At 37.0% G+C, this 16,625-nt stretch overlaps 1 protein-coding gene across 3 annotated transcripts in view; it reads right to left on the reverse strand.

Annotated features, from left to right (window-relative positions):
* Positions 1–962: 962 nt before the first annotated feature.
* Positions 963–16,625, reverse strand: part of LOC101264535 (THO complex subunit 6) — a 30,925-nt gene continuing 15,262 nt past the window's right edge. The window contains exons 11-13 of one of the 3 annotated variants that reach the window (XM_010325742.4): positions 16,399–16,509; positions 1,721–1,772; positions 963–1,407 (exon numbers count right to left, since the gene is read on the reverse strand). In XM_010325742.4, the coding sequence (XP_010324044.1) occupies positions 1,352–1,407; positions 1,721–1,772; positions 16,399–16,509 (219 nt within the window). In that variant the 3' untranslated portion in view covers positions 963–1,351. Of the gene's footprint in view, positions 1,408–1,655; positions 1,773–16,398; positions 16,510–16,625 lie in introns of all 3 variants that reach the window. The other 2 variants (XM_010325741.4, XM_019214973.3) reach the window with 2 other exon arrangements.

Raw genomic sequence — 16,625 nt, forward strand, 5'->3', positions numbered from 1 at the left:
TGTGATTTTTAAGGGAAGTTGTAGAGAAAAGATTGCAGGATGGAAGGAAACTGAAAAGGAGTTCTGAAAGAGTCCTGCCGAGCAAAAGGAATCCAAAATAGATAATTGGATGTAAATCGTAAGTGCTGCTTATTAACTTGATGTTTGAAGCCTGCTTTGAAACCTCACGGGTCGCTGAGGTCTCCATTAGGTAGGCGTCCTGGAAATGAGCTTGCATCAACTTTGAAAATATTTTATGTTTCTACGATTTCAAGTTTGTAACTATAGCGTAAGGTACCTAAAACACTTTTAATTTGTATATGTCGTCATGATTCAATTAATGACAATAATAAAATAATAATGTTCTCAATCGGCATTCACTAACTTTCTACCGAAAACTTTACCTATATTTTGATAACCAAAGTATTATGTTGGGCTCGTGCATCGCACGGGCTTGCCCATCCAGTTTCACTAAATATTTAAGTGTGTTAAGTTTATTTAAAAACTAGATATCGTGTTTGAAAAAAAAAGAATGGGAAGTATAATCATGCCTAAACAAATTTGTCTAAGCACATCTTTAATGTGGTGTTCCTCCACGGCAAAGGGGCTCAAGCTCTTTCTTTATATTTAATCATCAGAATTTATAACTCACTGACCCGACTAATCATAATTTGCATCTCTGTTCTCAATACTCGAAGTGCTCAATTTTTGACTCTCTACAATGTCCAAATTCCAGAAATTTATCTACCAAGATGATAAACTTGACGAACTCATAAGTATAGATTCACCAATTCGATGAATAACCTCTTCTAATGTTAGTTATATGTTCTTACAGTAATATGAAGAAATAAATGGTCATCCAGTTTTTTTCACCACTTTGGACCAAAGTGTTGCTTTACGAAACTGGAAGATAAATCACAGTTTATGAGATATATGATTTTTCTCATCTTAATGGGTGTCCTAAAAACCTTAATCCACACTTATTTTGGACTTAAGAATGTAATGTTTCATTTTTGCTGACAATAGTTACTTCACAGTAGTACTTTCATCAGATATTCATATGTACACCTCACTTCAATAACAATAACTAATAGTATTTGTTAGTTGTAATTCCTCCCCAAGCTGATGATACACGGCAAAATTTCGTTCTTTTTTTAGAGTGAAACTCATATAGCTTGCTGCAAGTAAATGGTGACCAAGTTTTTTTCAGAAAAAAAAGTTGGTTTTCCTTAACCATAACATCTCACTGACAAGTTTCTTTGCAGGCAATTGTTTCCTGTCTTGACTGATTCATCTAAAAATGTCCCCAAGTTAAATTAGCTGCATTGGCAGTCCCTTCTGAACTCCTCGGCACTGGAATGTGCTCAAATGACTACCAAATTGTGATACAATATCCACTATTCCTCCGTAACCAGCTACTGCTGTGACCTGAAAATCATGTACACGTGGAACTTTGTTTGAGTTATGATAACCGATAACGATAATTAAACATTGTAATTAGCCTTCCTGCCACAATTGGCGATTCAACTTCAGTTTTGGTGTATATAGCAGTTCTAGTTTTTGATACAATAAAATGTAAAATTACAAATCTAACTAAAAAATGCATATCACACTAAATATAAAAGAGTTCGGTATCAGCAAACTATCAGCAAACTAAATAAAAAGTAGTCTCTTACCCCTGAAGGATGTGCAGAAATGGAAAACAATGACTGAGGAGCACATGGTATCTGTGAAATAATACCTCCATTCAGGTCAAAGCGACTAAGTAGTGGCTCTGCTCCAACTGATAAAACCTGACAGGAAAATTAAAGCTCCTAAGGAAAAAAGGAACTGGAAAGATCCTAAAAATATTTGATGGAATTGTTTACTCCGTACTGAAGACTGCAATCAACTAGATTGACCTTGTTAAGTCCACAGGCACAAAAAGAGAAGATAGTATATATGCAAAAGGGATACATTAAGCACAGAAAATTATATCATACTTCTGGCATGACAAACAACATAAGTGAAAATAGTTCGAAGAGCTAAAATATTTGGAAGACTAGAGCTTGTTGAGATAGAATAGAATTAGTAAATCGACTGTATTCTGCTTCAGTTTTTAGATGAGATTGATCGCACGTTTCAACATAGTTCAGAGCAGACAGAAGTTTAGAGTTTCTCACTGCCACCCACTATCAAAAAAATAATAATTCACATGCTTATGTCATAAAACAAAATCAAGCCCACATGTGAGGGGACTGCACCGAGATAAAATATATTTAAGTAACTAAAGGTATGCTCTCTCTAACAATTTAAGTTCTTCGATGCGATAGTCATCCATTTCAAAATACTCAAAGCTCTTAGCTGTCACCAATAACTTTACTTATCTAGAGTGCTCACTCATATATATACAGATATTGCCACTTCAATGCAACTCTCTTTCATACAATTCTAGTGCACCGAAGAATTGTTGTTATTATCTTCTCCCCCACCCCCACCCCCTCCCAAAGGAATTTAATTTGTATTTTTCTTGAGAAGTCTATTTTCTTTTCCCTTTACCTTTTGGTTGGTAGCTGGCCATGCAAAGGTGAGGGATGAGTTGCACCTTTACCCTCCTTCAACAGGTAGTACACTTCAGTTCTAAACTAGTTGATGATCAATTATATGAATTGTATGCATACACCCTGCTTAATTTTTGGTCCATTTCATTCCATAACTTCAATAATTGTCCTTTGAGACAAAAGTAGCGTCGATTTTCTGAATCTCACATATATTGATCTACAAATATCTGATCAAACTAAAACTTCTGGAGAATACCAGACTAACGTAAGTGTAGCAACTTCCTCCCACAGTAACTCCTCATTTTTGTTGAATCTCCATTTTAGTATGCATTAATATCTTCACCTGTTACACCAATTTCTTAAAAGATTTCACCTAGATATCTGAATTGTTTGCATCATGGCACCATGATTTCGTCTGGATTCACCTCAATTTCATTACTATGCCAACTGAACTTGTACTACACATATTTTTTCCTACTTCTACTTATCTTAAAACCCCAATTCTACAGAGTATTTTTCCATAGTTCACGTTGTTGATCGATCGCCACACTAGTTTCATCATTTAACATCTACTTGTTACATACACCAAGAAAAGCTATCTTGTATATCAGTAGTTAGATCATCCATAATTTGGGTTAAATGTGTACGGGCTCTCAAGGATGATCCTTAGTATAAACCCATGGTTATGAGAAGTTTCTCATCTCTTTTCACTTTTCTCGCACTTGTGATGGATTCTTTGTAAATATCCTTTATAAAGAGGATGTATTTAAAGAAGAAATCCTTTTTATTGTACGCAGGGGCAAAGCAAAGTAGCGCATCATAATGTTTATACAAGGCTAAAATTATTTTTTAAGTATATATATAAAAGATGTTGAACCCCCTTCAACTTCTTCGTGTGTTATTTCTTTATATTTTGAACCCTTTAATGAGAATTTTGATCTCGCCACTGATTATATGCTTTCTCTAAGTCAATGAGTATCATGTGAAGATTCTTCTTCCACTTCCTATATATTCAGTTCTATCTTTTTAACAAATACAAAATCTCTTTGTAGATCTATCTGTATAAATCCAAACTGGTTATCTGCTCTAGTGATATATCAATGCTCTCATCATTCTTCCCATGATTTCATCATCTGAATATCTCAATAGCAAGCACAATGTTGAATATCTTATTTATTGTTTATTTAACCAAAGAACTTTCCTCACCCATTTCGCATCTTTCTAATGCTTAATTGAACATTAAATAGTTTGGTAAGCTACACAGTAGTCCAATGTGTAAGGTAATTCCGTACTTTTATAGGGACACCATTTGAACATAGGCTTTTCTCACTCTCACATTTTTTATGACCTAATTCAACGATAGATGGGGTGTTTGTTGTATGGATATATGTACATCTATAAAGCATCCTTCTGATTCCAATTGAGCAATTGATCATAGTACAACACAAACTCAGTGTAATCTCACAAGTAGGGTCTAGAGAGGATAGAGTGTACCGACCTAATCCCTGCCTTGAGAAGGTAGGTAAGTTATTTTTGAGAGACTCTCGACTCAAAGAACAACAAAAAAAAGGCTAAAGGAACATTTAGCAATGGAAATCTGAAGAAAAAAATCTGAAAAACAAGAAGAAAACTAATACATAGAGAAATGGAAAGATTTTTTTTTTTGACATAGGTAACCGTTTCTATTTCTGTAACTCGGTACATGGGTTGTACGGAAACCATATTAACAAAAGAACTCAAAATCTACTATGCTATCCTTGTAATGAGTCTAAGACAACAATGATAAAGACAATATCATTAGAGTATATCTGGTTACACAAAAAACATAAAGTCAAAATACAATTCATTTCGACTTGTTTTTTTTTTTTTGAGAATTGGTAAACATTGATTCTTCAACATTAAGGATATGTTGGGGACCTTTAGAAAATCAGAAAAAAAATCCTAAGAATTCAAAGCATATTACTTATAAGGATCCTAAGAATTCTAAAAGTTGATTTGAACCCTCTAATCCTATCTCTTTACACCAAAAAATATAAAGATAAAATGCAATTTCATTTAACCTTGTGAATGGAATCGGACATATCTTCAAAATTCCTACTATTCCTCTCCTTCCACACTGTCCACAAAATGCAATGTGGAATCAAATTCCACTAGGTCTTTTGTCTCTTGCTACCTCCTCTCCTGATCCAACAACTAAGTAAATCAGTTGTATGTTCGGGCAAAGTCCATTTCACTTCTAAAAAGTTGAGAAACATGGACCATATTTGTGTCGTTGGTTTCCCATGTCTTCCCATATAAAGAGAACGACGGAAGTATGATTTTTCTTTTCTTCCTCAAGACTTCATGGGTCAAGAATGCCTTTTGTTAGAATAGAAATTAGTATTTCCCGTTTAGAATAGAAATAGTAATAGAAATAAGAATAGGAATCCTAGTTGGAAGAGAATTCAAATGTGGCGTCTATAAATAGTCTCAATGTAACAATTTAGATACACAATTCAATAATATTTTTCTCATATATTTCTCATATGATAGCATTGGTGAGAACAAACAAGTCACCATATGTCTGTCAAATTTCGGTGACTGTTGGGTCTGATTTAGTTTTTTTTTCTTTCGATGGGTGTTGTGTGAAAACCAACACCACCACGAGGTTCGGAAAGATCCCGCGACCAAACCCCAGCCAAAACCATCGGAAAACACCACCCCACGCGCCGATTGAGGTGGTAGTTTTCGGCGACATCTGTCTCACGCGCCGGCGCGTGAGGATTTTCTGATAATATTTTTTGAGAAATTTTTTGGCAGTTGGGGTCGTCCATCCATTCCGACCATGCTCATACTGTTTTTAACCAGATCTGACTACTGGAATTAGGGTTCCGGCTATTTCAGGCTATTTCCAACAACTTTTTCTTTGAGATTTGAATTATCCGACAATCAAATCTCAATAATCAAGTTTTTTTGTTGTTTCCAAGACAAATTAAGCATAATGTCTTTTGGGTGATGTTTTTGGTTCTAAAAATATGGGGATTGAAAGTTCTATCCCTATAATCACTTCTGAACTTTTATTGGGAAGTTCAAGCAATTTATCTTGGGCTTCCTCGGTTGAGTTGTGGTGCAAGGGTTAAGGCGTCCGAGATCACTTAACAAACAAGACTTATGTGGTAGATGTAAAGGCAAAGACTAGTGAGGAAGATGCAAAAGCCAAAAGCACAATGGAAGAAAGTAGATGCTCAATTATGTAGTCTTCTATGGCATTCTATTGATTCCAAATTGATGCCCTTGCTTCGCCCATTCCAGACGTGTTATACAGTTTGGGAAAAGGCTCATGCTTTATACACTAATGACATATCTCAATTCTATGATGTGATATCTCAATTGACCAACTTAAAGAAACAAGAATCTGATATGTCTACTTACTTGGGAAAGGTACAGGCAGTCATGGAGGAATTCAACATGTTGATGCCAGTTACTACAAATGTGGAAAAACAACAATATTACAGACAAACATTTTTTCTAGTTCTTACTCTTTGCTAGACTTCTCCTGATCATGATTCTGCGTGTGATCAAATTTTAGCTAACCCTACAGTCCCTATAATCGATGAATTATTCTCTCATCTCCTTCGCCTTGCGACACCTCCCAATCACAAAGTAATTTCATCACCCAATGTTGACTCTATTCTCGCATCCCAAAACTTAGAAAAGCATACATATTAGTCTATGGAGAATCGGCGAGGGGGAGGGCGTTTTGGGAAACCTCGATCCAAGTGTAGTCATGCTCACAAGTCTGGACACACTCGTGACATGTTATATTTTGCATAGTCCACCACCCAGTTATGATCCTATTGTTCTAAAGGAATATAATGAGTTCATTCGAAATCGCGCAAGTAAACAGACATCTACACCGGTAGCATATGGTGCTCAACCTAATCAACCATCTAATAATGCTCACATTGCTGAGTTCCTCCAGTATCGTGCAAATAAGCAAACTTCTCCACAAGTAGTTTCGGTTGCACAACCTAATGTGTCTGTTGCAGGTAATTCTTTTGCTTGTGTGTCGCAATCTAGTACTCTTGGAACATGGGTCATGGACTCTGGGGCTTCTGATCATATCTCTGGTAATAAATCACTTTTATCCGATATTGTTTATTCACAATCTCTTCAGCCATTACTTTAGCCAATGAGATCCAAACAAAACCAAAAGAGATTGGAAAAAAGGTTGGGGACAAATGATAGGAACAGAATATGAATCACAAGATCTTTACTATCTTACCTCTTCAAATTCCTTCACAGCATGCTCCGTTACAGATTCCCCAGATCTAATTCTCAAACATTTGGGACATCTGAGTCTATCCAAACTGCAAAGATGTTGCCTAGTTTGTCTAGTTTATCTCCATATAAGATTGTGAATAGTGTCAACTTGGGAAACACACATGTGCTATGTTTTCTCGTAGTAATGAGGATCGTTCATAGTCTAATTTTTTCATTAGTTCATTCTAATATTTGGGGTCCTAGTAGGGTCAGTTCCACCTTAGGATTTTGATATTTTGTTAGTTTTATTAATATGATTATTCAAGATGTACTTGGGTTTTCTTAATGAAAGATCGTTCTGAGTTATTTTCTATTTTCAAAAATTTCTTTGCTGAAATACAAAATTAGTTTGGTGTTTCTATTCGTACTTTTCATAGTGATAATGTCTTAGAATACTTATCCTCCCAATTTCAGGAGTGTATGACTCACCAAGGTTATTCACCAGACTACTTTTCCATACACTCCTCAGCAAAACGGTGTATAGCTGGAAGAAAAAATCAGCATCTTATTGAGAGCGCTCGTACTCTTCTCCTTGAATCCAATGTTTCGTTGCATTTTTGGGGAGATGCAGTTCTTATGTCTTGTTATTTGATAAATAGAATGCCCTCTTCTTCTATTCAGAATCAAGTTCCACATTCCATATTGTTTCCTCAGTCACATCTCTATCCTATCCCCCCTAGTGTCTTTGGGAGCACATGCTTTGTTCATAACTTAGCCTAGGAAAAGATAAATTAGCTCCATGTGCCCTCAAATGTGTCTTCCTTGGTTACTTTTGAGTCCAAAAAGGGTATTGTTGTTATTCACATGATCTTCATCGATACCTAATGTCCGCTGATGTTGCATTTTTTAGTCTCAGCCTTACTGTACATCTTTTGATCATCCTGATGTATCTATGGTAATACTCATACCTTAGGTTTTACTTGTGCCAACCTTTGAGGGATCTACGGTTACTTTTACATCTCCAATTGTAGTGTCACGACTACTAACTTATAATTGTCATCCACTTCCAACCCTAGTCCCAAATGATTCATGTCATGCACCCGATCCTGCTCATACTGCGGACTTGCCTCCTCCTAGCCAGCCGCTTGCACTTCAAAAAGGTATATGATCCACTCAAAACTAACCCACATTATACCTTTTTAAGTTATCATCTATCATCACCCCGTTATGCCTTCGTGTCGTCTTTGTCCTCTATTTCCATTCCTAAGACTACAGGTGAAGCACTTCCTCATTCTGAATGGAGGCTATGGTTGATGAGACGTCTGCTTTACATAAGAGTGGTACTTGGGAGCTTGTCTACTTTCCTATGGGTTGTTAGTCGTCGTTGGGTTTATGCAGTCAAAATTGGTCCAGACGGTCACGTTGATCAACTTAATGCTCGCCTTGTTGCCAAAGGGTACACTCAGATAATCGGGCTAGATTATAGTGAAACTTTCGCTCCTGTGGCTAAAATAACATTTGTTCGTCTTTTTCTATATATGGTTGTCGTTCATCATTGGCCTCTTCATTAGTTGGACATTAAGAATGTTATTCTGCATGGTGATCTTGAGGAAGAAGTTTATACGGAGCAATCACCTGATTTTGTCGAAGAAGGGAGTCTAGTAGCCTTGTATGTCGATTGCATGGGTCACTCTATGGTCTAAAACAATCTCCTCAAGCTTAGTTTGGGAAATTCAGCACTGTCATTCAGGAGTTTGGCATGGCTCGTAGTGGAGCTGATCACTCTGTGTTTTATCAACATTCTGCACCAAGTTGATGCATCTATTTGGTTGTTTACGTTGATGATATTGTTATCACCGGTAATAATCAAGATGGTATCACCGATTTGAAGCAACATCTCTTTAAGCACTTTCAGACTAAAGACCTTGGCAGATTGAAGTATTTTTAAGGTATTAAGGTTTTGCTTAGTCTAGATCAAATATTGTTATTTCTCAAAGCAAGTATGTCTATCACATTTTTTAGGAATCATGAATGATGGTATGTAGACCTATCGACACTCCTATAGATCCGAATGTTAAACTCCTTCCCGAACAGGGGTAGCCACTTAGTAATCCTGAAAGGTATTGACAGCTTGTTGGAAAGTTGAATTATCTCTAAGTGACTACAATCTGACATCTCTTTTCCTGTGAGTGTTGTAAGTCAATTTATGACTCCTCCTTGTGATAGTCATTGGAAAGCAGTTATTCGGATTATGCGATATATAAAAGTCTGCTCCCAGTAAAGGACTACTCTTTGAGGATCAAGGCCATGAGCATATCATTAGATATACAGACGCTGATTGGGCAGTATCACCCTCTGACAGACGTTCGACATCCGAATATTGTATTTTAGTATGAGGTAATTTAGTGTCGTGGAAGAGTAAGAAACAACATGTGGTTTCTCGATCTAGTGCATATCAGAATATCGAGCAATGGCAACATCAACTTGTGAGCTAGTTTGGATCAAACAGTTGCTGGAAGAACTCAAATTTGGCAAAATCGATGAGATGGAACTTGTGTGTGATAATCAAGCGGCTCTCCATATCGCATCAAATTCAGTGTTTCATGAAAGGACTAAGCACATCGAGAATTATTGTCACTTTGTTAGAGAAAAGATACTCTCGGGAGATACCGTTACGAAATTTATAAAGTCAAATGATCATCTTGCATATATCTTCACCAACTCCCCCACATGTCCTCGAATTAATTACATTTGTAACAAGCTAGGTACATATGATTTGTATGCACCAGCTTGAGGGGAGTGTTAGAATAGAAATAAGTATTTCCTACTTAGAATAGAAATAGTGATAGGATTATAGGAATAAGAATAGGAATCCTAGTTAGAAAAAGATTCTAATGTAGTGTCTATAAATAGAGTCTCAATGTAACAATTTAGAGACACAATTCAGTAATATTTTTCTCATATATTTCTCACACCTTTCTAATGACCAACCAAGTAAAGCATTTAACTTTTGTTAGTGTTGCAGTCCTTTAAATTTTTCTCCATGAACTCTAGTATCTCCGGTATCTGCTACTTTGTGAGTTTTACTCCTTATATGCCCTGCTCCTATAATTACTGTGTGACCATCTAACAACATCGTTGTGAGTATTGGTGCGTGCAAAATCCCCCACTTCCTCCAACAATTTGGCTACTCTCTCTATTTCACAATCATTAAGAAGTCTTCTGAAATAGAGATTCCAACCTTGTACTGTTCACAATTACTGATCATTGGCTCAGGATTGGTGCACAAAATAAATAGATCAGGAAACAAGTCTTTTAGGGAGGTTTGTTTGATCCATACATCCCACCATAATCTAGTTCTCCTTCCATCCCCCAACTTGATATGTAAATTTGCTTCTAACTTGGGCCATAAGTTTCTAATAGCTCTCCAAAACCCCGCTCCATAAGCATCCGTGCTTCTGTTCTATACCAGAATCCATCATCCCCGTATTTACATTTAATCAAATCAATCCACAAAACTTGTCTCTCCTCAGTGCATCTCCACAACCATTTCATCAAAAGATTGTTGTTATGCTTCCTCAAATCTCTGATGCCCAAGCCACATTTATCTTTTCTATGCAAAATTGTCGCCCACTTGATCAACTTGTGTCCTTTGTTCTCTTTACAATCATGCCAAAGGATATCTCTCCTAAATTTGACCAATTTCCTAACCACTTGCCGGTACAGTGAAAAGAGACGTAACATATGTTGGGAAAAAATCTAGAACATAGTTGGTAAGAATGTGTCTACCACCAAACGAAAAAATGTACTGAGCCTTTTATCTGGCTAGTCTTTTTTCAATCTTCTCAACTATGTTGTCCCATATCTTCAAATATGTGTGCATTACCTGAAGGCATACCGAAATAAGTTGTGGGAAATTTCCCCACTCCACAGCCCAAAATGTCAGCTAGACTTTAGATGTTTGTCACAGAAAATCTAGAACATAGTTGATAAAAATGTGTTTACCACCAAAAGAAATGTATTGAGCTTTCCATCAAGCTAGTCTTTTTTCAGTCTTCTCGACTATGTTGTCCCATATCTTCAAATCTTTGTGTGCATTACCTAAACACATACCCAAATAAGTTGTGGGAAATTTCCCGACTCCACAACCCAAAATGTCAGCTAGAGTTTGGATGTTCGTCACATCCTTAATAGGATAAACTGCTCTTTCCCCAGTTTGTAAAAGCTTCAAAAAACAACAAAATTAGTTTGATGATTTAAATTGCTCCTCCAGTGGCTCACAGAAAATCACAGTGTCATCTGCATATGCAGATGACAAATCTCCTTAATATCACCATTGTTTCCACTAATTTGGAAACCTCAGATCCACCTATTTTGAGTAGCAATCCTTATCAAACTATCAAATCCCTCCATTACCTAAATAAATAAAAAGGGTGAAAGTGGATGCAAAATTATTTTATCCATGCTACCCATCTTTCTCCAAAACCCATTTGTCTCAAGGTGTTTAGTAGGAAATCCCAATTTACATGATCGTATGCTTTTTCAATGTCCAACTTGCACATTACACCTGGAGTGTTTCCTTTCAATCTGAAGTCCACACATTCACTTGCAATGAGAGTTGCATCCATTATTTGTCTTCCTTTCATAAATGTCATTTGGTTTTTGTTGACAAGCTTATTAATCACTCTTTTCAGCCTTTTTGGTCTGAAGTCTTTAAGTTCAACAAGATTGGCTTTCTTGGGGATGAGTGCTACAAAAGTAGCATTAAAACTCTTCTCTATAATCTGTCTAGCATGAAATTCTTGTATAGCCTCTATAATATTCTCTTTTAGGATCTCCCAGAAAGACAAGTAAAAGGACATGGGAAACCATCAGGTCCAAGTGCTTCTCCATAGCACAAAGCTTTAAGCAACCTACGATCTCTTCCTCCTCAAAAGGACCCTCTAGTTCTATCTGCTCCTCCACACTAATAGTTGTGATCCCTTGTAATTGTAGCTCAGGCCTCCACTCCACCACCCCTCTAGTTTTGTGTACAAATTTTGGTAGAAGCTTTTGATGGTCTCTTTAATGACAGAGGGGTCATTAGTATTGCATCCATCCACCAATAGAGACTAAATGGAATTATACCTCTCATGAGAAATAGCTACTCTATGAAAAAACTTAGTATTTTTATCCCCCTACTTTAGCCACTGGATTCTTGATCTTTGCCTCCATCTTATTTCTTCATTCTTAGCTACTTACTCATAAGTGATAGCCACATTTGTTTTTTTGTTGGATCTCCTCTATGAGCACTCTTTGTTCTTGTACAACTTCCCATTTGGCTAGCTCCTCCATAATCTCCTCCTTTGTGCTTTACAATTATTTCTATTATTCTTACTCCATTCCTTCATCTTTGCTTTCAAAAGTTTCAGCTTTTCTGCCAAAACAAAACCTGGAGTTCCAGTTATTACAAAAGATTGCCACCATAATATCACCTCGTCCTTGAATCCTTCCACTCTCATCCACCAATTTTCCGTTCTCCATATTCTCAGACTCTAAGGTTCCTCTTCTTCCATATTGTCCACCTTATAGCTGCAGGTACAATTCTCCAGTTGTTTCTGTTTTTAGCGTGAACTCCTGCTTCTTCCCAACAGTGTAATGCTTCTGTGATTTTTCCTGGCATGGACCAAGATATGTTTTGAGACATAGGAATAATCTCCAAAGTTGACTTGTGACCTTGCAATGTATAAAGAGATGAACCACTGTTTTTGTACTTTCCCCACAAAGAAAACATCTCGAAAATAAAGAGATCCCCTTTTTCATCAAGTTATCTTGTGTCAGCACTACTTCCTTAGCCAATAAATAGGCAAAGCAAGCTACCTTGTATGTGATATTGGCTTTCAAAATGTGTTTCCTAGGCCATCGAAGTATCAGCTGGTTTGGTTGGTTCATCTTTGTGTAGGCTGCATTTACTTTAAAACTCTCGTTACTATTTCCCTACCACTGTAGGATGTCTTATCCAGCCTTCAAACCACTAAATTGGTCAATGGTGCTGAAAAATTTTGTTACTCTTGATATTTCCCAATCATTGAGGTGTCTCCTAAACACAAAATTCGACCCTTAAGGTGTCCATAGTTCTGGTATTGTGCTCTATTGAGGTAAAACTAAGTTATAAATATCGATGATAATGTCTCCATGTTGCCTGCTTCATGCCAATCATCCCTCCAGAAGACAATTTTAACTCCATCTGCCACTTTGATTATGGTGTTAACTTTGAATTCATTCCACAAAATTCTGACAGATTTCCACAAGCTAACACTGTAAGGAGTAGTGACCTCCTTTGTCATCCAATTATCATTCTCATCATATTTAGCTTTAATGACTCTAACCCATAGACTTCGATTTTCATTTGAATATTTCCATAGCCATCTCATTTTTAAAGTTTTACTCTGATTCTTTAGATTTTTGATCCCCTAATCCCCAAATCTTATCTCATTGATCATTGCCCTTCATTTGAATAGGTGGTAACCCTTCTTGTCTTTGTTCCCTTGCCATAGAAATTTCCTCCTGATGCTATACATTGGAAGTGCATCAAGCAAAGGATTCATCAAGGTCAATCTTCCACCACTTCTTACATTTCTCAATCACCCCATTTCAATATATAGCCCCCTAACATTCCAAGGCACTCTTTTCAATTGCATTGATCTTTTATTGCCAGGTATTCCCCCTACTTCTTGAGCCATAACTACAGAATTTGGCATCAAGTTCTAATTCAGTTCATTCACCCCCTTCTTTGTCACGATGGCTTGTTCCCCCTTGTTCATCCGATTGTTGTTGTTTATCTTCATAAATAATTCTTTGGCCTTCTCATCACACCGTTTAAGGTCTACACCCAATTTGTGCTTAGTTTGATGAGTGTTGTTGAATCCATTCTGATGTTTTTGGTGTCTTAAACAGCCTCCGATTCAAAGGAATTACATCTTCTTTGATGCAATTGCTGCTTCATCCGGTTCCTTCGGACAAGGCCTTAGATTCCTCTTTGTCTACTAGCCCAGCTTCTTCCGGTGAAAGCTTCCCTTTAAATGCACAATTTCCGTTGATTTATTTCCTGGCACTGTTGTATTAGTCATACAAATGTTGAACTGATCTTCTTGAATCTTTGTGTTCTTCCTCAGCCTAGTACGTCACTGTATTTTTCATGGCTTGAGTTATTGTAGATGACTGAATGTGCGATATTTTTCATCTTTCTCTAAGTGTGGTTGCTTGGATTTCCATTGTAAATGGTTCTATAGTTTGGGCTTCAATGTCAGAGAAATTGGGAAATGTCTGAATTGTTTGGGTCTGCTTTTGTTGGCCTTAAAATTGGGCCCAAGTTCAGCGGTTGAGTTAAAGGTCCAAAATTGTCTTTAAAAGGCCCCTCTATGTTACTTGGTACCCCATGTGTCTTTGACCTGAACTTTCCCCATCGGACTGATGTGCCCACATGCCCTGTCAACTTCACCAAGGTGTCAGCGTTCATGTCTCTATCAAAAAAAGTTGGCATTGTACTATTATCCTGTGCATAATTCAGACGCTTCCCCCACTTCTTCTTCCTTCTGATTTCATAGTGACCGGAACTTCCACTCACACTGGAATTGTATAGATGAGACATTCAATTTCCACTTCAATCTTTTTAGGAAGCTCATTTCCATCCCCTCCCCTTCACTTTGATTCGAACCTTGTGAAGATGATTTCTCAAAGTTGTCTCCTCCTCTATTTCAATGAATCCACCACAGAAGTTACCTATCTCTTCAAATAACCAGAAATTCAATGGTAACCCAGCAATCTGACCCAGACCTAATCCCTGTTGATCTCCTCTACTAACATCTTACGGTAGGATTCCACCATTGGAGATTCAGCTTTTTCTTTGACCAAGTCCATTCTCATGTCATGCCATGTTCTGCGGCTTCCCTTGTGGGAATTCAAAGAGATACTGAGAGTCATTCATGCTGAAGACATTAACTCCAAAAGTTGACTTCCATGAGTAACATGCCCATATTCTCACATCACTCAAAGTTGGAGTCTCTTTTGGCAGCAACTGGAATTTTCCAACTACGCATCGACTCAACAGATTTGATTATGTACTTGTAGAACCCCCAAAAATAGATATTTTGTTGTTACTTAATGTTATGTTTGTTTTAGTCTCCTCCGTCATCCATCTACTGTTTTTGAAAGCCTCCTTGTAGGACATTTCTATTTGTCTATTTTTGCTAGGAAAAGGGTTCTTCACTGGGTTTGTATCATTGATAAAATTAGTAAATTTTTGGCAATATTTGCCCAACCCACTTTAAGAGGACCCTCTAATGTAATAATGATAGATTACATCCCCCTCGAATAGTTGTGAAGCTTATGTACCTACTAGTTCCATAATATTTCAGAGTACAGTGGTCTTCATGTTCTATCTCTTTATGGTCTTCCTCTTTTCTTTTATAGCTACGTTGAAGACGAACACCAACCACTTCATGAGTCATGACATTACTGCTAATAGTAACTTGTCTCATTAATTATTTGTTGCGCTCAATCCAGTCGAACCATACTTCTGAATCTAAATATCTCCTAAATCCTGATAATGTCATAGGATTTAAACCCTGCACTATAAAAACCTATCTTCCCCCATATCTATTGAAAACTCCGACCAGAGCAGACGGAGAAGAATTTCTCCTTGAAGAGTGAAAATTTTAAAAAGGAATAAAATTGACAACCTCGAGATATAAATTAAGTAAATAAAAATATGATCTTTCTAACAACTCAAATTTTTAGATGAGATGGTCACACAACCTAGTATTAGAGTTATTGTTCATGCTATTGGAAATAAACTTTTAGCTCATGAGGCTCATCCCAATTTGTGATGTACCCGATGTTTGGCTCTAATAGCATATTGTTCACGCTCTAATGGGTGGGTGTGCAAGGGTGTTGAGTTTGTCCTACATCAGTTGTGGAATGGGAATTTGATCTCCTTCTTTGATCATGGGCAATCTCCCCACCTCATGAGCTAGTTTTCAGGTGTGAGTTAGAGTTAGATTCGAAGTTCATTTTCTTATCATGATATCATAGTAGAGCTCCAGGGTTTGAGACTCATAGTCGGCAATTATTTAAAAAAAGTATCCACGTTTTAGCTCATGAAAAAGAATTAAGTGCACACTTAAGTAGACGTTTGGGAGATAAGTGACAAGATTTTCACCGAGTGGGTTCAAAAAATGAAAGTGTATTACCTAGGATTTGAGCTTGGAACCTCAAGGTGAATTTTGAACCCCTAAACCACCAAGTCAACCTCTACCTTTTTGTTCAGGAGATTCTAATTTGTATAAATACACAATTTTAGAAGTACATTATATATACACAACATAATTTTTTGCCGAGGGGGTTCGGGTGAACACCCTCACCTCATCCTAGTAAATAAAAGTATGTTTTCTCTAACCACTCAAGCTTTTAGATGAGATGATTAGACAACTTTGTATTTGATCTAACAAGACCTATAGTGCTGCTTGCAGCCAACCAACATAGTTTATTAGTGGACCCATCAGAAAAGGGGATTTAAAGAAGGATAATTGTAATTCCCTTTGAACGACACAGGTAACATCAAAACTACTTGGAATTTGATGCAAGTCAAAGAACTCACTTGATTATCATCAAATGAGACATCCTGGGTAGCAGCACTTGTCGTGATACCTGAAACACATTCACACGCAGGAAGATTCCAAACAGATAAAGACTGGCCACTTCCACAAGCCTGTGAAGTCAAACAAAGTGGCAATAAGAAATATACTTGATACAGGAAAGTTACTTTTACGCATGAAAAGTCGATGAGCATATTCATCTCTTTGATTTAAACCTCAAAGTTGTGAA

Source organism: Solanum lycopersicum, chromosome 7, assembly GCF_036512215.1.
Source record: "Solanum lycopersicum chromosome 7, SLM_r2.1".
Taxonomy (NCBI): Eukaryota; Viridiplantae; Streptophyta; class Magnoliopsida; order Solanales; family Solanaceae; genus Solanum; species Solanum lycopersicum.